Source organism: Apis cerana, linkage group LG6, assembly GCF_029169275.1.
Source record: "Apis cerana isolate GH-2021 linkage group LG6, AcerK_1.0, whole genome shotgun sequence".
NCBI lineage: Eukaryota > Metazoa > Arthropoda > Insecta > Hymenoptera > Apidae > Apis > Apis cerana.
Window position 1 is genome coordinate 15,733,831 of NC_083857.1, and position 24,641 is coordinate 15,758,471.

The 24,641-nt window shown below is 27.7% G+C and overlaps 1 protein-coding gene and 2 long non-coding RNA genes across 4 annotated transcripts in view; all 3 read right to left on the reverse strand.

Annotated features, from left to right (window-relative positions):
* LOC107999690 (serine-rich adhesin for platelets-like) overlaps window positions 1-24,641 on the reverse strand; it is a 97,900-nt gene that overhangs the window by 10,183 nt on the left and 63,076 nt on the right. For both annotated transcript variants that reach the window (XM_062076732.1, XM_017059675.2), the window contains exons 8-9: window positions 24,293-24,426; window positions 10,731-10,779 (exon numbers count right to left, since the gene is read on the reverse strand). In XM_062076732.1, the coding sequence (XP_061932716.1) occupies window positions 10,731-10,779; window positions 24,293-24,426 (183 nt within the window). The remainder of the gene's footprint in view (window positions 1-10,730; window positions 10,780-24,292; window positions 24,427-24,641) is intronic.
* LOC133666332 (uncharacterized) lies at window positions 5-5,339 on the reverse strand. The gene is made up of 2 exons (XR_009830376.1): window positions 1,960-5,339; window positions 5-774 (listed from the first exon to the last, which is right to left on the reverse strand). It is a non-coding gene; the product is annotated as an uncharacterized LOC133666332 (long non-coding RNA).
* On the reverse strand, window positions 14,472-22,548 carry LOC133666329 (uncharacterized). Its single transcript, XR_009830372.1, has 5 exons — window positions 19,477-22,548; window positions 17,065-17,163; window positions 16,707-16,949; window positions 15,520-16,589; window positions 14,472-15,042 (listed from the first exon to the last, which is right to left on the reverse strand). It is a non-coding gene; the product is annotated as an uncharacterized LOC133666329 (long non-coding RNA).

A 24,641-nucleotide genomic window follows, 5' to 3' on the forward strand; every position in this document is an offset into this window, starting at 1 on the left:
AAAATTTTAATCGATTTACATTTATACTTCTTCTTCGCATATCTTTAGTTTTTTTTGTTTTCCTTTTTTTTTCTCTTAGTTTTATTAGATCTAATCAAAAGATCAAAAATCTTAAATATTTTATGTTTTAATCTTAATTAACAGTATTTTTCGACGAAATTTCAACACCTAATCTAACTCATAGATGGAACTCTTATCTTATCGATGCAATTTCATCCATAAAGTAGATGAAAAAAAATTTCTCAAGGATACGAGAGTAAAAATGGATATTCAATTGATCGATAGAAGAATATAAGAAGCTTGAAAAAATATTATTGCGCAAAATGTGAAAATTCATCGAGATGGAAATAAATTACGATTCACGAACACGAAAAACAAGTACAAATTTTCGACCACGGATTTTAAATATCTTTGCTCCTTTGAATAAATTAATCTTGAGTTGGATTCGAATCTTAAAAATTGAAGATCGAAATGTGAGTTTGCTTGCTTGGGCTCCACCTGTTGGCCGAGAAAAGTATCACGATGAATCTTGAATATTTCGAACCCTTCAAATAAAATTCAACCCCATTTTCTCCTATAATATTTTCAAGATAAACGCTCTCGTTGATCTATGACAAATATCGGATTTTATTTTTAGCTTTTAAACGTTCGTTTTCATGGATGGCTTACCATTTGTTGGTTAATAGGATAGAATTATCATTTTAATTTCGTTCCGACATTATTTCTAATCTAAACGTTTAAGAGAATCTGTTTGAAGGAAGATAATTTTACTTCCTCGTTAGATAGGATAAAAAAGAAATTAAAAATATTATCTTTACAAGAGCCAAAAACAAAAAAAAAAGTACGAATGTTTTGGACTTAATTCGAGCAACACGAAGCCAATTTATTATTAATAAAAAATTTTCATGAAGATGCACATTTGAGAAGGACGATTATTTATAGTCTAGAGAATTCAGTCATATACTTAATACGTGTAAAATTTGAAAGAAATGAACGCGGATTTAAAATTTTCTGAAAATCGAGGTTTTTTTAATTTAATTGAATACGGAATGGAATTTTGTCATTTTTATTGAAAATTATGCGTGAAGCCTAAAATTTAGCCAAGAATATGCAACGAAAGTCTTAAAATATTCGTGAGATGTTCGCGAAAAACAACCAAATATAATATGAAAACGTGTTGCAAATCTACGATTTATAAATAGATACGTTTCCATTGGTAATATCTATGTGACGGGTAATTGACAGTTGGCCAACGTCCAAACGTAAGGTGGTCAGTCTAATCAGTTATCTCAGCGCCAATTGATTCGTATCAATAACGTATAATTATTAATCTTATGCACAATTCATACCGTTTATACATAAACATCCTATCGACATATTTATCTAATTAAAGATTACAAATAAACAAGAACATTTGAATTACTTTAATAATCCAATTATTCGATGGATTTTTGTTCAGATTATAAGAAAAATAGTGAGCGGTACATTAATGAACGAAGAATGATCTAAAACGATTAAATTTTTATAATAAAAACAATAAAAATTATTATCAACACAATCAACTTTTTTTTATTTTAATAGAAAGAAAAATTTAATTATTGTAAGAATTTATAAAGCACACAATAAGGAGTAATCAACATTTTCTAAAGATATTTAAAATAATTCTTCGATAAAAATTATTACTAAATAAAACTTTTCTTTATTTTAACAAAAAAAAAAAAAATATTTAAATCACGTTACGAAGCAATTAGCATCTTACAGAGAGATATAATTCGATCTTTCGATAAACGGTATGCGATCCAATCAATTTTTCTCTACTTTAAAGAAAAGAAGAAAGAAACGAAAATTCAAATATTCAATCGTGAGTATTTATAAAGCGCAATGAAGATTAACTAACATATTAACGATCACATTTTTAGATACAATTTTCTCTAATCAGTACGATCGACTTCTTTCTACCTTTACAAAAAGTCAAAGACGAGGAAGAAACAACAAAGCCTAAGCAAGAATCCAATCGATCATTCGTGATTGGATATGCCGCGAGATCGTGTCAACGAATCGGACGAGTTCAGCCGACGATACGACATGCCCGCGACAAAATGAATCGGACGGTAGACGATAATCATCGGCCTTTGACCGACGCACGTCGCGAGATTTCCCGGTTCCTTTGCCGAATAACCGTCTCCAACTACTCCGTGTCTTCCCTCTGTTGCTGACTACTACCTCATCGACGATGCTCGTCACCATCATGGACGATCGTGCCAAGAATAACTACACACGAAAGCCGAGCATCTTGCCAAGAAAAAATTCACCAGTGATTTTCTCCATCTTTCATTTTTCTAATTCTTACATATTTATTCTTTCCGATTAATTGTGGAATAAAGTATTGTAGAAAAAGTATGATTCACGTTTTAGTTTTTTTCGATCATATAAAACGATATGGAAAAGGATATAGGTTATATCGCTTTGCTGTCATCGAGGCGAATATAACATAGGGTCAGAGTTGGTAAGGCAACGGCTGGTCGATGGCAACGCTCGAGTTAATCTGGCGAACTACCAGCAAGGGGCTCGACTGGCCAATTCCTCCTTTTACGTTACTCGCGCGGTACGAAAGTTTTCAAGGTGAAAATTACTTGTTTACTAGCGTAAAAGGATTGTACTTTTAAGAATATTTTATCGTGAGTAGATATTGCGTTAAATGTGTAATTATCTAGAGAGTAACTTTCATTTACTGAAATTATTCACTTGTGAAAATTAACTCTCGAAAATTTTATATAACCTAACCTAACCTTAAATCGATATCGATAGACATATTTCTTTGTTCGTTTATTTATTTTTGGATATTTTATATTCTACGTTTCTTTTCTTTTTTTTCTTAGTGTTTATTTCTTTTTTTTCTTAGTATATATATTCGTAGTATATATATATTCGAGCGCGTCGATCAAAAGTATTTGTATATTTTTGGAAAATAAAATGAAAATAAATAGTAAAATAAAAATGTTATTCGATTAAAAGAAAGAGCAATCTAATGATAATAAATTTTGATAGATAAAAGGAAAAAATGTCTGTTTTTTTTATTCGTATCCTTGGCCATTGAAAAATGTTTATTTTCATTTTCCTGTATAGTTAGATTATTTAAATAGATTTTATTTTGCTGGGATAAGTTATAAATGAACTGCATTTCGATTATTATTTTTGATCTAATTTAAGATAGTTATATGCAATGTAAGACGGAATAAAAAGTGTAAAAATATCAGAAAAATAAACAACTAATGAAAGAATTAAAATAAACTAAAATATATGATTATCGTAATTTGTGCAATATTGTAACACGATACGAAAATTTCAGAAATATTTGCAAATCGAACATAATTGACTGCGAAAACAGTTTATTATCGAATTTCACGTTAAAATTAAAATGTAACCATGTTTATAGAAAAAAAAAACTCTGTAGAAATAAATTTCATAATTAAATAAAAAATAATATTCCAACTATAATATTTTTATCAAAAATATTCTTTCAATAAATTTCTTAGAATAAAGATATAAGATGAATATTGTCAAGACTTTTGAAAAAAGTAATCGAGTTTCTAAACAGCTATTACGTCAAATTAGATTAAGTAAATTTATTTGATTTTAATATTTATATTTTAACACAGAATTATATTTATTTTATTAATGATATGATAATAATTCTTTATTTTTTAAAAGGTTATGATGATTAATTTAATTGTTAGTTTAATTTTTTAACAGTTATTTATTTTAATATAATTAATTTTATTAATGATGTGACATTAATAAATAATAAAGAGAAGAAAGATGATTTTCTCGGTAGAAAAATACTTTGTTAATATTATTTTTTCAATTGTACAAATACTTTTTTGAAAGTGAAACTTTTAAGAATATTTTTTCACAAATTGATATTGAGTTAAGAATAACTATTTGAAAGTAACTTTCAACTTTAAAATTTATTTGCGAAACTTATTAACTCTCGAAAATTTCACATAACCTAACCTAATTACATTGATATATATATGTATATATGTTTATATTTTGCAATTAAATACTAAATAATAATTATATTCTGAAATATTTATTTCTATAAATTTTCTTTACTTTGTTAAATTTAATTTATTATTTTATAGAAAAAGGTTAGATGATATAAGAAAAATAATTAAAAATCGGAAAAAAAAGTAGACACAATATGTTCAAGCGTCAAAAGAAAATTAGATTTATAAATAATAGAAAAGTTCGTAAAATGTCATCTACAACAGAGTACACAGCAAATATAAATACACATGTTCGTGAAATCCATAGGATTATCATTAATGAAAACTGCCCGTACAAAGGTATTGAAAAGCAATTGAAACTACTCGTATAGAGGATAACGATAAAAAGATTATTAAGGAAATTGGACAGAATATATGAAAGCTTTTTCAAATTCAATTGAGGTCACCAATCGATTTGTTATATATCGCGCCATTTTTTTCGTGTCGAAAAATAAAAAAATTTTAACTCGTTACTTTTTCAATTCATTCATAAGCCGCCATTTTTATGCAGAAAGTACAATTTTAATAAATAATTAAAATTGAAAAAGTAGATGATTAACGAGATGAGATAGTAAAATTAAAGATAAACAACATAAATCGTAAAATATAATAATAAAATTTACGAATATTCGAATAAAAAATTATAGTAATTATAGTTTCAAAAATAGGGAAATATTAATCACTAGAAATATTACGATCAGAATTCCATATACCGTTAGAATTATCGATTGCTTTGGTTTAGCAATAAATACAGTACACGAGCATAGCGAAGGTTAATCGATAATAACCATTACCATGATTGTTATTACGCAGCAATATTACCAGATCCCATTTTCAACGAAATATTCGAAGAAATTTCAACGAAACATTTGTATTCTTAGGTTTGTGTTGATAATTATTTCTAAGGAACCGAAGTAACACGATATAACAACAATCGTAATGAAATTAGTTTACTCGAGATACATGTGTCAACATTGTATCTGCTTCCAAGAATTGCAACAGGTGACTCTTGCATCATGCATTCAATACCCTAATATATATCGATTTCACGCCATCTTGTGAATCACTATTTAATATATATATAAAATTCTTTTTTTTATATCGAAATCTTTATCTCGAGGTGAAAAAAAATCATGTCACACAAATCCATAAACTTTAAAGATAAAAAAATATATATTCATCGAAACAAAGAAGAAATTTTGAATAAATGTATAAAAGATAAATATTTGCAAAAAGATAACATTCTCAATATTTTAATATATTATCAAAGTTATCACATTGAATAATATTATGAAGATTTTAATTAGTTTTTTAAAAAATTAAGCAAAAATAGTTTAGATTAAGTTATTATTTATAAAGAAAAAATTATTTAATATAATCTAATTATATCAATAAATATACATCATGAAATCAAAAATTAAATAAATTTTTGTTTCGCATCAATTCACTCGTGTTAATTCTAAGTTTAATTTAATTGTCAAAATTAAGTAAGAATTCATTTAACTTAGTCTAATAGTTTACACTGAGTTGAAGCTATCAATTATCAGTAGCAAGAAAACTAATCTAACTTAAATTGTTTCAAAAAAAAGTTTTAATATATTAAAGATAATCTTGACATTAAAAAAATCATCAAGTTCTTTTTGTAAATAATTATCTACATTTAAAACTAAAATTAAGAATTTAAAACAATTTTTAAACATCTTGAAAATTTTAATGAACAAATTTGCTATCTTAAATATACTTTAAAAAATAACTTTTGTTTGTTACTAGAAGTCACAAAAAGAATTTTGACCAGTTCGTTAACCAATTTTATCTTTGATACTGTAATGAACAAAATGGAATACCATTCAGACCTCGACCCATATTGTTAAATTATAAATAAAGCATTCCCTTAGTAAAAGTATCGCAAATATCGTTGTAGAAAATTGTGTTCAAACATGTTTAAACGTGTTCGATACATACACCAAGTGTAATACGTTTCTTCGTGAAGAGTTTTCTCACTCAAGTGAATCCTTTGTTTCACAACAAAGCTCTAACTTTTTTTATTCCAGCCTATACACGATCATCGCGCTTTTCACATTTTCCTCGAAATTTCATTCGATTGAGATTATACCCACTGTGTTCGAAACTTTTTTAACCGTTTAAAGATACGTAGTATAGAGGGCGCTTTGAAAATACAAGTCGATCGACATTCGCCATTTTGAAATAAAATTGAGAACAAAGAAAAGAATCATATAAATAAGGAAAGATAAATAAGAAACAAACAAGAAAAAAATTCGAAAAATGGAAATTCGTCTCTATGAAATTTTTTCTAACAATAAAAAACTACGTATAAACTTCTCACAATCGATTCTTTTCACTTTCAATAGTGCAATTTAAATATTCGTTATAATTGTTAATACAAATAATCGTACATAATTTTCATTGATTTTGTTTTTACTCAATAAAATCTCACTTTTCTTTATTCAACGATACTTCTTATATCTCACAATTGTTTATTTTCGATACAAATATAAATAATTTAATTTTCTTCAATTCAACAAAATTGAATTCATTGTACACCATTTATTCTCGACCATTTTCAACAATTGTACAAATAATTTAGAGCATCGTACTCGTTAATACCTACATACTACAAGTCATATCTAAACAATTTTATTTATATTCATTATATTCATATATTCATATGCCGTATTCATTGATTTTCTTCAAATACAATGAAACTCCATAATTTTCTTGATTAAACACGATGTATAGAAACAATATTTTAATATACCACAGCAACACGAAGTAGCACAAAAATTCCATTAGCACGCCTTGTCGAGTATTATTATCGAACGCACCCGCGCCCCATGACCTAGACCCAAATCTATCCGAATGCATCGTAGAATCTCGGCCGACCTTGCACGCTAAAGCTTATTCTTTTTCTCCTAAGAATCGTTCCTTTTCATCCCCCTTGCTCGACCATTTTTCCACTCACCCTATATAATCCTCTGAAACACCACTCTCTCCCTCTCCCTATTTTTCCTTTCTGATCTCTTCATTCATATCTTCGACTATGTATACTTTATACACACGGTGTATATCGTTTACATTTATTGCATATGTAAAATGGTGTACGTGTACTTGAAAATGGAAATATGCTTGGGGGAAAAAAAAAGAAAAAAAAAAAAAGAAGGTTGGAACAGTATGATTTCGCACGATGGAATTTTTCTGAGTCACACAGATGTTTTCGCGTTTCACTTGTTAGTTATCTGCTTGCTACTTTATATATCATATGTTTTTATGCGGTAGTTATTTTCTTTAAGGATTTGAAACGCGTGAAATTATTTTTAGGTTAGGTTGACAGTAGAACGGTAAATATTAATTTAATTTCTTACATATTATTTTTGTACGATTTATTTATTATAATTTGTAAGCTGATGAAATTCGTTACCCCATAAATATTCATGGAAACGTAATATATTATGAAATTATATTACGTTTATTATATTACAAACGTATATATTTTTACGAAATTAACATTATAATAAATGATTGTAATTAATGCCGTAAAAATAATATTATCTCAAAATTAATATTAATTTTGTCAAAAACATTTTCACATTGTTTTCAATTAACGTAAAACAATAAAATATAAAATCAATTTTAACATCATTTTGATTCTCTCTTTCTTAATATCGTTTAACCTAAATTCAATTATCTCTTCCATTTTGCACGCTAACCTAACTTCGCAATATTCTTCCACATTTCTTCATTTATTTCAATATCGATACACTTCCTTTCCTTCGTCCATTATCCTTTTCTTCTTTAATTTTCTTTTCCCTTTTTTAACATTCACATCTCCATTATGTATCCTCTTTTTGCCATTTGCCCATCTACTTTATTCGCGATGTTCAAGAAAATCGACCTATATGTAACGTCCTCTCTGTCCCACTTCCGGTCCTCTCGAATCGTCCCTCTCCGTCTGATATGCACACTGAGCGAGCTGGACTCCCGGGAATTCATCGATCCATCCACCCACGACAGACAGAGAAATGGAGAGATGGGAGGGGGTAAAAGAGGAAGCAGAAGCACGATTTCAAGGGACAACCGATATAGATCGTCGAGCACGTGGTTTAAACTTGCCTTCGATTCATTCTCGGCCCGGGATACGCGGTATAATCCTTATATGTCTCTCTTGGATACGAGCTACAGTATCATGTATATTTTCGAGCAATGGATCGAATGAAGTAAACAATGCACATATGTACTAAAGATAATATTTTGTTAAAAATTAATAAATATTAATCGACACAGAATGAAAGAATTATTGAAAGAAAAATTTTATACAAACGTGTATTTGAAATGTATATAATAGTGGAAATGAGGTTAGGTTGGAATTTTGTTAGACGATAATTTACACACCAATATAGAATCGAAGAATTACCGACTGAAAAATTGTGTACAAACGTAGCCTTGAAATATAATTTGCATATTTGAGATTAAATTTTATTAGATTATGAATGGCAATTTTTTTTATATGGGATAGAATTAGAGATGGAATTTAGAATTGATTCAAAATGAAGGTACTTTTAAATGAATTGTTGAAATATAATGATTAGGCTACTATAAAGTTAGGTTAGATTAATTGGAGTTTTTTTTATGAATGAAATAGCAATTTTATTTAAAATAAGATTGAAAAATTTGAAAGGGAAGAGAAGAAATTATATCTTTAATGATTTTAATTATGAGTCATCTATTTTTCAGTTTAATTTTAAAAATCAATGTATCATCGAATTTTTCCTGTTTGTTTTGTTATTTATTTCGTTTTTATTTTTTATGTTTTATTAATATAAATCTTTTTTTAAAACTTGTATGATACAATATCTATATTAAATAATATGATGCATCGGCAAATTTTAGAATATTCCAAGACTTCGAACAATAAATTTTTAAAGGTATATTTATATTACATTTACTATTCGAAAACATGACCTGAATCAACTGGTATACCTTTCTGCTTTAGTGAAATAGCCAGTAAATGATTACAAATTTCCATGAAATTTCATTTCTGTTTACTCTCGTTCTGGTTTATATTGCGCAGTTATATAATAGGGAATTTTTATACCTGAAGTTGGTACTTCTTCGCAACTCGGTTTCTTTCTCTTCGGTTTCTTTCGTTGCGATTTTATATAAGTACTTTAAAATTTTCTTTTAATGGACAAGGTAAGATAATTGGAACTTACTTTTCTTTTTCTCTTTTTTTTTCTTTTTACTATAAACACAATTTAAACGTAAATAGAAATGAAATGAATTAAACGATACCATTATTACTGTATATCTCTCTTTAAATAAACGAGGATCATTTTTCGATTATATTTAATAATTAATTTTAATAATTGTAATTGTCGATGCGAAAGAAACGTGGATGGATTATCCATCTTTATTCGTCCTCGAAGTATTTTCAATTCATTTTTATTCCATTCATAACTTCAAATTTTGCTAGAATTAAAATTAACCTCAATATATACAATCATACAACCAACTTTGTTAAATTTTCTCTGAATTTTTTTAAACTTCTTTTTTTTTCACAAAATTCCAATTTTATACTTTTTTTTTTTTTTACGTTACTAAAAGTTAATAACACCGTTTTTTTTTTTAATCGATATATTTTAACCGAATGATAAAAATATCACTCGAGCTTTCTACGTCAGTAAAAATTATTCTACGTTATTCTACAAAAAGATTAAAAATACCATTTTATTGACATTTATTATTAGATATACGAGCAATAGGTAAATTCCATTGTAACCCTAATCATTTCGATATAATTCGTTTAAATTCTTTTATCCCTTATTTACGCACTATCCTTTATTTATAAATATGTTACTTGCTCCATCGATTTATCAGTTTTTCCCTCTTATCCTATTCACAGCATTATCTTTGCCTGAACATAGTCAAATCGAATAATAAAACAAAAATAAATGAAGAAGCGGACTATATAAATAAGTAAACAAAGAGAGGAAAATTAAAATTTAAATTTATCTAATCAAGGAATTTGAGATTTTTCTATTTTAAAATTTCCATAGAAAAAATTAAATTGAAATTCTTTTAATAAAGGATTCGATTAGAAATTAGAGAAAAATAAGATAATTCGATGAAAATTACTAGAAATTTAATTTTTCATCTAATACATTTCTTCGATATATCACAATGAAAGAGGTCTGAAATTTTATTTTTCACGTGGAATTTTCAGAAAAGACGTTTCATTCGACGAAATGTTACGTTCAATTATTTAAACGATAAGAATTACCCATTTAATTTTCGTCAATTAGATTATTTTTGATATAATTATTTTTGATATTAATATAAGAATTCTTGTTATAAATTAAACATTGTGACTTCGTTTCATTTAAAGATACATATAAATATATTTGATCAATCTTCTGGAACAATTCTTTTCTGCTTAAAATGAAATAACATAATTTTGTCTCGATCGGTAAAGTATCAATTTTTTTCCACCAAAATAATATTATCATCATTTCTTCTCAACTATTTTTCAAATATTCTTTTCAATTTAATTACACGCTACATTATTCATTCACGAAAACGTCGATAAACACTCGAAGCTCCAGTCCCAGAAGATTAATCGAAGCTCGAAGCAAAGTGTAAATAATCAAAGGAGAAGAAAAAACTTACCGAGATCAGACAGCGAAACTTTCTCCAGGAAAGGATCTACGACTGGCAGCTGAAAATTGAAAGAATAAAAATGAATATCGATTTTCACTTGTAAACTCCCTATCATAATTACATCTCTTCCTTTATACGAAACAATTCGTTTGCAAAATTTAATTTTTTATATCCGAGAAAAACAAATTGTTCAAATTGTTATCTTTCAACAAACATTCGAAATCATTCATGCAGATAATGAAAGAGACACTTGTACCGTGAAAGCGTAGATGCAATAATTTCTTTTCGATGCATAATTTTTCGAACAAATTTTCAAAATCAAAAAAAAAAAAATATCGAAAATTTCTTGCATTGCAAAGAAATTCATTCAGAAAGAAAATTAATCTTCCAAAGATTACGATATGTAATATCCATTTCTTCGTTTTCAGATAATACACCCATGCTTCACAATACTCTCTTCTCTTTACGAATTTAATAATGCAGCAAAGAAAAAAAAAAAATTTCTGGAAGGAAAAAAATTGTCTTACTGTGTTTCTCTGATCCTTCTGCAAATATCTCTTTTACTTTCGTTAACGATCGAAAAATTTATTTCAAAAGGGAAAAATCTTCGAACAAAGAAAGAGGAGAAAAAGGAGAGAGAAAGAAGAAAGAGAGAAAGAAGGATTCTTCAAAGAAGATAGAAAAGATCGAAAAAAAAAATTAAGTACCAACGCCTTCTTCAACAAAGATTTCGGGCTAAACGGTTGCCTCTTCTTCACGTTCGTAGTGATTTTCGTGTACCAATTCGACAAGATCCCGGACGAGCTGGTACTATGCGCTATGCTGGGGCTCTTCGTCACACTTCCGGTCGGTTCGCTGGTTTGCCGACGAAACACCATTTTTTTTTCTACACCGAGCAACTCACTCGATTATCCTCTTAATTATCTCGTTTGGTTAGAAGAGGAAGGAAAAAAAAAAAAGAAACACACTCGAAGGGCTTTTCCAGAAAGTCCTTTCAACTTTCGTTCTCTTTGAAAAAAAATTCTCGAAAGATATTTTTTTCCTCCGATTCTCTCGACTTCCGGCCAATTGAACTTGATCCGCTCGTAAAACGCGGTTATTCGACGAATTTTATTCGAAGATTTTTATCTAGAAAAAATTGTTCTCGAAGTTCCGTCAATTTTCATGATTGTTCAAATTTTCGACGGGAGAAATTTTAACGTTCGATCGAAGATCTTCCGTAACGAAGCGGCGGCGGATGCTCGCATCATGATCGTTCTTCGAAATCGAGTTTTTCACGTGATGATCGGAAAATAGTTGAACATCGAGATCAAGAGGCAACGTATGAAACACATTTTTTTTAATTGTTCCTTCACGATTTGTCCACTTTTTTCTTTCTTTTTTCTTTTAATTCACGAAATAATTTCTCACAAATTTTAGTTTCGCAAAAATACAAAAATCCACAAAGATCCTTCGTGCAAACGTTGTTGCAATTGTTGCAATTCGATTATCCAGAAAGGCAGGAAAATCGTCGAATCTTCGTGTGGTCGAGTATTTTCTGGGCTATTTGTAGAAATGATACGATCAGTTTTGATTAATTATTTTGAGTAGAAAGATAGAGAAAGAGAAAGAGAAAGAGAGAGAGAGAGAGAAAAATATTTTGCCTCGAGAATATTGGATGTAAACAATTTGATTATGAAAATCTTGATGACGAGTGTGCGTTGCACTCTGAGTCTTTCGAGGAACGGACGACTGATTCGAGTAGCACAGATGCCACATTGGCATTGAACGCCGATGACTACTGTCTCTGAATACGAATGAGCCAAGTACAACGATACAGAGAAATGATTCCTTCTGCGACATGATCCGAACTGCGCTCGATACCAACTGAACCGGAAACTCGGTATCCCTTTTGATACTTTGACTTGAAAAAAGAAAAAAAAAAAAGAAGAAACATAATAAGAATATATTTTTTCATTTGTAATTGAAATTTTCATAATAACGAATCGTTAATCGTAAAAATTTCCAATCTTATAAATTATTGAAATTGAAATGATATAAAAAAAAATCGAGGAACAGGATTCCACAGAAAATTAATGTAAATATACGATACAGAATACCGATATATTCGTGAAAAGATATAACCTTTGAAAGATTCTACTAGGCACCTAAAGATGTCGTTCGAAGCTTATTTATTAAGCCTTCTCAGACATCGACATCTACATTTACGTTTCTTTTCTTAATTTAAATTATTCTAGATAAAGATAAAATTTTCTAATGATAAGAATGTAAAATAAAAGCACTGGCAATATTTTATTTTATTTCGACGATCACTGCAAAATACTATTGCTACTTTTCATGTATTCTTATGTATCTAAAGAGAGGTTATGTTGTAGGCGATTAGACGTATGTAGCTCCATCTTCGTCTACACTCTATGTTCGTCTCGCTTCATCCACCGCGAGCTTGAATTACTCATAACTCAACAAACAAGCCTAAACCAAGGTTTTTCTCATCGTCAACTTTTGTATTCATCTCTAATCGAATCTCTCGGATCGATCCTCTAAACTATTCTATGAATATATTAACATTATACACGTATGTATATACATATGTATGTATAATATTTAATATATCATATATTAAAAGTATAATAGAAACAAACTGTTATCTGATCGGATGTAAAATTTACATATTTGATTCCAACAAGATCAACAGTCTACGACGTGGTATTCTTGTTTAATTAAAGATTGTCACCCGCCTTATCGTTGATAGGACGCTATACGGCGTATTCAAATGATCTGCAAACCCGCTTATCATCCCAGTGCATATTGTACAGTTGTCGTGTATCATATTTGCAGACCTCTGGTTGAAATCTTTTAAAGCTATTCATTGACTTGTATAAATAAAAATTAATAATAACAATAATAACGAACACTTTGAACAGAAAGAGTACAACATTCTTTCAAAAATTTTTGACAATGATGTTTTCGAGATATTTGATTTTTACTTATAAGAATTATTCGTTTCTTCGATCGATTTTCATAACAGTTTTATCAACTTATCTGGCTGAGGATTATCTTGGATTCACATTGTGTAACCCATGAAACTTGGATATTATATATTGACTAATATGTTATTGATAACTAATCTACATCTTAATAAAAAGTAAAGAAATAAAAAATTAAAAAAATATTTTCAGGAGAAACATTTTCTAGGTTATTTCTTTATATATATGTATACACACAGAAGTAAAAATTGAATTACAATTGATTTCTTTTTTATAATTGTGGAAATGTAAATTGTTATTTTTTTGTAAGTTACAAATCAATTTCTATCATTTTAATTTAATCTCTAAGCAACATCTTATAAATTCTTCTATTTATTTCTATCTAGAGAACCTAGTATAAAATTTCATCCATTGTATTATACGTGTACAAGAAGTCAATATTTATTGACACGAGGAATTATATCAAATACACGATTATAAATCTCATAGAAAATAAAACTCGAAAGGATCTAAAGAAAATTGCAAATTTTGGACGAGACTTTTATAAAATCATTTAATTAATTTCTAACTTAATCTAACTCAACCGAACCTAACCTCTTAAACGAAAGAGATTTATCGAAAAGATCACACAAGTAATAGCTATTATTTGTAAAAAATGATCATCATAAAAATTTATCTTCATCCTCCTTTATCGCTTATTGTAAATTGTAATTGTTAGGAAAGATAACACTTGTTGATACATTTAATGATCATTCGTAAAATATTTGTATCAATATTTATTCATTTGTTCATACAACTTCTCTAACTTCCTTAAAGAGAAAAATGACACGAATGTGACTAAATCTTTATCATTTTCCAGATTGAATAATTCAAAAATTGAATTCTACTCTTACATTAGAACATATTTATCATTCGCATAGGTAATATAATGTAAATTTGTAATAAATTTCATTAGATAAAACTAATAAAACTATTTCTAATTTCAATTATTTTTCTTCAAGAAAAATATCAAATAAATAAATTTATTTTTGTAAATTTACCAAGTTTTATTTTTCTATATTTTTTTCAAGTTTTTCTTAATTTTAATTATTTCTCAAGAAAATACAATTCCAGGAATAACGACGATTATTTTTCCTCCGTCAAAGATAAAATATCGAATCATTCAGGATATTTTGGAAAATTATCGCGGAAAAACTCTTTGATGAAATAAGCATGTCGATCGTGCGTTCGTTTATTGTACTTGTTACGTGTACTTTTTTGTAAAGCTGTCTATGATATTATTATTCCTGGCACGGATCGAACGAGTCTGTCTCACATGTACATGTATGCGGTATCTGAAAAATAGGAAAAAAGGGAAAACAAGACGTTTCTTGGTTAATAATTCATGGAAAACAATGATTTCTCGCATAATTATCGATTGTCTTTAAATTTTTAAGATTTTCTTTATCCAAGGAGATTTTAATATAAATAATATTATAAATATTACTGGTTATTTTAAATATTTTTATATTGAGAAATTGATTGTTGATTAGATAACTTGAAAATTAAATATTTCGTACTAATTTCTTTTGGTAAAATTTTTTAGTATATTAACAATTTAATTATCCTGGATTAAACAAATACAAACAGATCACTTTCAGAATTCTTCTATAATATTTTTGATTATTTTTTATTAGACTGTAGAAATAAAATGAAGCATTGTTTTTATCCATCATTGCTTTCCAAATATTATTTGTATATATCTGTATGTCATTTTCAGTGCATGTAAAATTAGTGTATTGTAGAAATAATATAGATAAATGTAATGGTACCAATATCTCATTATTTATCATCATTATCCAATGAACAACTAAAATTTATTCTGACAAATGATTCAAAAATATTTCATTTTTGTTTTTGAGAGTTGTAATCAATATAAAACTATAAAAAAAAAACAAATAAAATATTATTATCAATAATACAAGTACTTAAAAATATGTTTGATAATTTTTCTGGTTATTAATAATTTTTTATCATCTCTAACAAATTCAGGAAAATTAATAATCTATCAATCGATAACGAAAATCAACAGAATGACTATTTATTTATTATCGGTTATCGGTCTATAAACACGGGCGATATAAAACATATTAATCGGCTGACGGTAAATAATATGTTAAATTGTATCAAATTAATGTAGATTAGCGATTAAGTATATTTACTATACCCATTATATGCCGTTCAAAAATAAGTACGTGCCGTTCAAAAATAAATATTATCTTATTATATTCTTGAAATTATTTGAGAAAGTGAAATTTTTAAGAAGTTAACTTTATTTCATCGAATTTTTACTTTAGATTATTGATAGATCAAATTTTAATAATAATTTATATTTCATTAATAACAATAAATAACATATATTTCTTTCTCACTTATCGTTTGGTTTTTATAATTGCATTTGCAAGTCCTGGCTATTAATTATTTTCATTATTTCACTGCCCAATAAGATTCTTTTTGATTTGTAAAATTTTCTAAAAACAAAATAAATTTTTCTTCGATTATGAACACCGTTTTCGAACTATCAAAATTTTAATTTGCTCAATTTAATTATTATTACAATATACATTTTTATTTTAAATGATAAATTTTCAAAAAAAAACTATTTGTTCAATATTACGTATGTAACACGAATTCCATAAAATATGTAAGTGAATCCACAAACTTTGATCGGTAATATACGTCAGTGAATGACCGTGTTAAGGGATAAAGTCGAATCGCGCGAGGGTGTGTAGCAAAACAAATCAATTTCCTGTAGTGACCCCTACAGTTTTCCTCACCATATGATTCAAGGCTTCATCTGGTATCATGTCTACTTATAATCAGCAACCGTTTCAACATCTTTCTATAAGAGAAAAGAAAAATTGTAATTGTAGTTATTATTCGATGCTTTATCAAAGAAAGAAAATATATATATATACACCCTATGAAAAGAAGAAAAATGATCGAAAAATTGCTTCACCTCTGGAATCATGCGGCGAGGCATGAAATTTCGATAGAGAATAACGTTAGTGTGATTGTCGTAATGACCTTGAAATTCGACGCCGTCTCAAATATCAGGTCAACAGAAATGGCGACTCGAATAATGGATTCATTGAATTGTGTGATCCTTGGGTATGTAAACATAAAAGACGATGGAAAAGATTGTTGTTGTTGTTGTTGTTGTTGTTGTTGTTAGGGAAATACTTAGGCAATTATCGTGAACCTACAGATTGAAAAATTGTGAATTTTTTATAACGGCGATCGAGAAATACAAAATAATAAAAAAAACTTGGAAAATATATATAGAAAAAGATATAAGAAATATATAAGATGTGTACCTTTCAAGTTGTACGAAGATATAAGAGTTAATAAAACGTATAAGAAGTAGCAGTATGCAGTTCCATTTTACGATTATATTGGCTTCTCTTCGAAGAATGCTAAAACGTTAAAAAAAAACTTGAAGATCAATGGATATAAACAGTTTTTTATTTATTTATTTTTTTTTTTTTCTTATGTTTCGTTAGCGCCACGAAGAGCGCTCTGAAGATGTGCCAGTTAACAAAATGCCTTCGTAAAATAAACTGTGTTGTAACACTAGAAATAAACAATAAGCGATAAATTATATTATAAATGTCAAAGTTCTCGATTTGTCATCTTAATTATTTCATCGCGTTTGAATTTCAATAATCTAATCTTTGAAAAGATTAATAAAATAGAATAATTAAAAGTGAATTTTCTTATTTTTTGATTAAAAAAAATATAAAAAAAAAGAATTCTACGCATTATAAAAATTAAGAAAGTAATATTCAAAAATAAAGCTTACTTAAGAGTGAGATATATTATTATAAATAGCGCGCAAAACAACAACAATAACAATAAATCTAATGAAATAGTTTTGACAAAGTATTAATAACAATTTGTTACTTGTAAATTATTTGTCTAACATTTGTGGAAATGTTTCATGACGAATGCCAAAAGAAAATCTTAAATTAATAATTCTGAAAATATTATGAAATTCCTATTGAATTAATGAATTGATATAATTTATTATATAAATTTCGATAAAAAATTAAGACAAAATAATGTTAAATTTGAATGAAAAATAATTGGTCGTTTGATTTAAAAATTAAATAACCATAAAAAGAAATTTGTGTCTTTTGGGAGATAAAAGAGAAAAAAAATTCCCTAGATTTAAAGAGAAAAAGTGAAGATCGAAATTCAATTGAAAGGAACTCGTTTTACGCAACTGTTGATTTGGCACCGACAATTACACGTTATGTAGCGATATCTTTGTTGACTTCGAGCTTAAAAAGGCGCAAAGGAGTTGATTCTAAAAATACTATCTACCCTCGTTTCTGGCGTGTATTCAACCGCGATCGACCATCGAACGCATTGGCCATCGATCGATCAAATAGTTAATAAATTAGAAAAAATATCGTCAATCATATATCCTTGCAAATTCGCTACGAATTATTCGTTATTAATAATTTATCAATTATTATATATTCGATTACGTGTATATATGAAACTTATTTTATTATTAATATTATTTAATATTGTTTACTAGGAATTTATTTTTATAAATAAAATAAAATTTCTAGATTAAACAAACGACGAATAAATTTTTTTTTTAGTAGAAATAAATTGGCAATGTTTAATTAAACTAACAAGAATTTGATGATTGCATGATTACGTGAAAATTTTCGTTAGTTGGCAACACTGAATTTTACGTCGAAGTAGTCGAACGAACGTAAGACAGAGCACGAAACAAGTTCGAGTAATTAACAAATGGGAAACTTGTACACAAGTTGTCGTTCTTTACTTTTCTTTCGTCATCAAAACGTCGTGAAACGGACATACAACTTGAGTCTTAAGTCTGGATTTAAATGGGACACCTACGCGAAAATTCCGTTACTATATAGTATAAAGTACTTTAGTACTTGGGGGCTGTGTAAATGACACAAGAATCATTATCTGCGAACGTGACATTTTAACGTTATTCACGCGTCATTTTGATTTTACGACAACAATAAAATTTCCAACTAATTTTTCAAGTAAAGATTTAATTTTATTTTAACAGAAACAAAATAAGGTTATGTTGTTTTAAAGACAAATTTAACTTATATAGACTCAAGGACGAAAAAAGGATTAGATTTGTAAATAAATATAGAAAATTATATGAGAATGAAAATATACGTTCATAAACATTGATCGCGTGAATATTCGCTGCATCACTATGTTATCATGTCAACGTGCATTTTGGATGATGACCGATATTCTTATAATAGCGGAATTTATGTTTCGCTGAGAACATCAACTATGTACCAGCTTGCCAGAAACTAGAGAAAATTATTTGATGCTTGTTATTCTTATTACAGAATTGTCAACGACAATCTAAATATATGTATTTTCCTAAACAAAAATATTTACTAACTAGTAACTATAAACATTATCAATTGTATGAAGATAAATTTACGGAAATTAATCATTGCAGTCTTTTTCTTGACGAGTGAACGAATAAAACGTATATAAACTGTCATTCAAAAATTTACATTCATAATTTACATCATGCATTGTAAAAAAGTATCAAATTTTTATAGAAAAGTATCAAGCAAAAAAAATGTATTGAAAGATTAAGAAATTAATTTTTTAATTTTTTAAAAAAGATAATATATAAAATTTTGAAATTTTTAAATATAGCATTCACAGAAAGTTATCATAAAAAAAAAAAATAATATAGCTTAAATTACCTCCTAATGATTGATACGTCACCATAACCTTATTTATGAAACTTCATATTACACGATTGTTTCACATCACAATAATAATAAAAAAATTTTAATTCACTTATAACCTATAAATGAAATTTTTCGTAAAAAAAGGTTTTACAAATTTTATAATACACGGATGATTCTCATTCAGAACATTGATTTAAAAAACTGAATTCATTCGCGTGGGAACAACGTATCCAAAATAAATTTCGATATTTTACAAGTAGAACAGTCGATTCTGTCTCACGAGCGCAACAATTCCACCAGAAAACAATGTTGGAGAGCAACGGCAGCAGTCATTCGTTCGACACACGTCTCTAGCAACAAGTGTTTGTCGTGGTTGTCCATCGGTAACGAAGCCCATATTAGTGTTCGTGGCGGTGTTCTGTCTGGAGGGAAACGCATTCCCAACGGTCTTTGATCCTGCACGAATTCAATTTCAACACTGACCTAGCGTATCATCGTTTGATTGACAATGTTTTATCAGCTCAAAATGATTGTACTTTCTGTCTATGATGAAAATCTAACGACTTCAAAACGACTTCGATGATATCAAAATGCAAGAATCTTCGATCTTAAAATCACGTTTATATTTCGTCAAGTTTCTGTCAAGTTCGTCGCAGCCGTTATGTGTCGAATTACCGACTACCATCTATCGACCTATCTACGAAGTTTCGACGTAACAGAGGGGAAACTCGGGAAAACTGGTTCTCACACTTGGCTAGACTCAATTTCACCTTGAACTACACTGACCTAAATCACTGGTATTGTTCATCGTCACATTTTCGACCGCACGAATCGTCTTTTCGTTCGCCGATTAACGAAACGAGATATTTATCTCGTCTCGATCAAAAATTGAACTTATCGATTGAACATCAATTATTATTTCAATATTATTCAAAAATAATACGAAAATTTTCCTTCGGGATTGATTTCAGATTCTGATTTAGATCCGTTCGAGGCAAAAATGTCAAAGTCGGGGGGGAGGGCGAAAATTTCGCTCGTGTTGTGGACGACACCAGCGCGGTCGCTCGTTGCGAACTGGATCGGCTTTCAAGCCGGCAGACACGTTGTGCGGAATTTACGGCGCATCGCGCGCTTGTATGCGCGCGCGACATAACCATTGCAATTTCACGGACTTTCTGTTTCTCTCTCCCTGGGAAAGTCACGTGCGCCGCGTGAATCTTCATTTACGTCGATTATTATTCTGTCATCTTAATCCTGTGTGCAATCTTTCGTCACTTGGAAGGACTCGGAAAAAAATTTATGTCAACATGGATTACGGTCAATGAAAGGAGAATTATGGAAGTTGTTTGACCAAGGGTGAATATGATTGATCGATGTATCTTATCCGTATTATTAACATCGTGATATTCTTAAGTTTACTTTATCTTAAATTTTATAAATATCTTATAACTTTTTCGAAAATTATGAAAAAATCACGATTTATTTATTGACATCTTTGGTATGTAATTTTATGGTTTTTTTATACCTATTAATAAAAAAATAGAAATGTGCCAATCATTATCGATCAGAACAATTTTTATAAAAACAAAAAATTACATATACAATTTTTAACATTCTATTTACTTTTTTTAATTCTTTATCAATATTGTTTACTCTTTGACATAAAATGTAAATGACCGCGTTTCGATACTTTTAAATAAGGATAAAAATATGATTCTTATAATTACACGATATAAAAAGAATTTGTATGCAAAAATCAATTTACGATAGACTCTTGAGATAATTCCACAAGTTATATCTGAACTATTGATCTGACTATCAACAAATTCGCAAAAAAAAGTTCAGCTGCTTCTTTGCTGTTATTCGTTATCCACCGTGTACTTAACGCGTATAATTTACATGATAAGGCTCGTTCGTATCGCGCCCCTTTTAGTTGTTTCGCGAAGAAAAAAAAGAAATAGAAACAATTTGCAATATGCAAAGCTGTGGATCAGTGGTGGCATCGTTTACTCAAAACATAAAATACAGTCGATTGTTCACGGTTCAATTACTCTACATAGGGAAAGCATTTCAACGACGCTTAGATAATCGATATTCAATCACACTTGCGAAACAGCCTTTACGCGAATTGCTACAATGGCCGTTTTACCGCGAAACTTAGTGTTCGTTACGTAACTAATAAATTTTACGATAGAAAAATTTTCTCTTTTTTAAATATTTAAATCTAATTAAAAAATTATTGATCTTTCTTTACTTTATGCCAAAGTATTTAATTGCTGTTTTATTTATATCGTTAAATATATTGCTATTGTAGGGCTATTTCGATGAAAATCATTTTAATTAAATATCATTTTTAAAATCATAATTAAAATTTGGTTATAAATTAAATCTCTAATAAATTTTATAACTCAATTTTTATGAACAAATTAAAATATAAACAAATCTGTATAAATATATCTTTCGCTGCTATACATGTTAAATATTATACATGTTTTCTACTTGCTTTCTATATGGTTATTTTTTTGTTTAAAAAAACAGGATTTCCAAGAATTTTAAACTAACAAATTACTTGAAATTACCTGAAAAAAACTATTTATACTGAGATTGCAACATGCATACGACCTTTAGATACGTTCTCTGTACAGAAATGTAACCGCTTTTTATCTTGTGCAGTCGTTCAACTATGGTAACTCTGGCGATAAGACTTTAGATAAGCTCAGAAGCATGTGCTCATAAATGTAACGTGAATAAGAGAAAGTACTAAAAACTAGAAATTTATTCTTAAATCTTTCAAGAATCTTTCAAGAATTTTAAGAAATTCGAAAAAAATTTAAAAATTATTGAATGTAAATAAAAACATAAAGAAAAGAAAAAAATAAGATACATAAAAAAAATAGAATTAAGAAAAAAAAGTGAGAAATAAGTGTTTTATATTATTCAATATTATTTTTTTAAATTTATTTGTATTAAATGTATTTATCACTTTAACCTTGAATTTTCACGCATTCTTGACTAAGATCCAAAAATGTAATTTAACAAATCGTAAAAGTTTCGATCGTTAATCCGCGTTTAAAATTATAGTAATATTTCAATAAACAAATATATTCCTTTATATGTTCCTTGAATGTAAACATAAATCATTGAAATATTTTTCACAAAATTGAAAAATTATTAAAACATCATCTGATGATAACTGACATAATGTCATGGAGTTTCGATGAAATCTTGATAGTTTGCTAAAATCTATCAATTCAAATTTGTTTTATAATTTTAAGAAAATTTAAATAAAATTAAATCATAGACATGTATAAGACTATATATGTAAAGAGTATGTAAATTTGTAAATATATCAAAAAACAAAATAACTATATAAAAAATCAATTAAATTCAATATAAAAAATTGTAATAAACTATTAATATTTTATCAAATTCAATAGTAAAAAATTTTACTATTTTTTACATTCAACAGTTTGAAAAAATTTATTGGAGTAACAGGGTTTCGCATCATGGCATATAATTATCAATGCTTTTAAATTGAATTTAATTACAAATTTTTTTATGTTATATAGTATAAAAGCTTCATTCTGAAACAAATTCAATAACTTATTTCCTAATCATTATTAATAAAGCAATGTTTCAATGATTGTAAATATGATAAAATTTTATATTTTATTTTCTATAATTATAATGTTGGAAATGATATTAAAATAATAAAGAACATTTGGCGCCACCAAACAGCAAAACAGGAGAGAATAAAAACTAACTGCCAGTATGAGTTGATAATATAGAGAAAATGCTTTATCACTTAAGAAGCGTTCTACATTTCCATCTTTACCGACTGTCAAACATATTTTACCGACTGTTACAACTGGGTCAATTCGTTTGTATCTTTAATGATAAAAAAAAATTTATGCAATGAATATTAATTTATTAAATTGAATTTAGTATAATAATTTATAATTAGAAACGTAAATAAAAAAGAACCTATTTTTACGATATGAAAACAGCTATAAAAAAAAAAATATCACTTTTTTTCTATATAATTTAGTTGAATCTCTCTCTTAGGTTTCAGTTTTCATCGTGACCTACATCCTCTTGCGTTTCGTTAAATCGATATGTACAAACAGTGTACATACAATAAATTGTTAGAAGAACGAAAAAATAAGTAAACATAAACATTTTGCTTACGTTTCCCTTGTTACCGATTAAGAATTGTATCGTTATTCGTGCGAAAATCATAGAATAAAAATAATGCAGATATGCAACACGATAAAAATATTATCATTGAGTTCTACAAACAAGAAATATCTTGGAATTTGTGATAATTGATAAATGTGATGCATCATAAAGTTTACTATCATCAAAGTCAATGATAAAAAAGTAAAAGAGATATTTGTATACACATAACGTGTTTATATTATTTAAAATAATAACTTAAAAATACACGACAAAATAAACAACAACTAAAAACATAAATATCGATTGTCAGTACTTCAAAGTCCTATCAAAAATACAAAAATCAATATTTTTGTATTGAAATCAGTATTTAAATATGTATACATCTAATTGAAACATTTTTATTAACCCGATAAAATAAAAAATATGTTTAAAAATTAAATAAAATTATTTTTCAAGATTGCATTATTTACACAATATATTTCATATGTTTTAGCTAACATAGAACTTCCTATATAATATTTTCTTTCAACGATATTAAAAATAACGATGTCTTATTAAATTTTTCAATATCTACGCAGCATTATAGGACTGAAGTATTTGCTAAATTTAAAAACTTTAGGTGTAACCGAAGGTTAAAGTTAATACTCACCCCTCTCGCATCTCGGAAAAGAATGGCGGCGTGCACGGGATCTAGGCAAGCATCTGAAGCTCTATGAGGGACGGCAGGTGTACCCAAAGAAAATCTTCTGGCACCTGGATCTAAAGAACTCCTTCTAAGTGCTCCTACAATTTAAAATTCAAAATTCATAATTAACATTTCGTCTAATATAATGCAATTACTAATATTACAAAATCGAGTATCTGATATAAAAATGGTTAATGCATTTAGATTTTAATGAATCTAAAAAAAAAAAATAAATTTCAAAGAATGTTTAAATAATTATAATGTTTATACATAATATATAATTAATAAATATCTATCATCATATTATAAAATA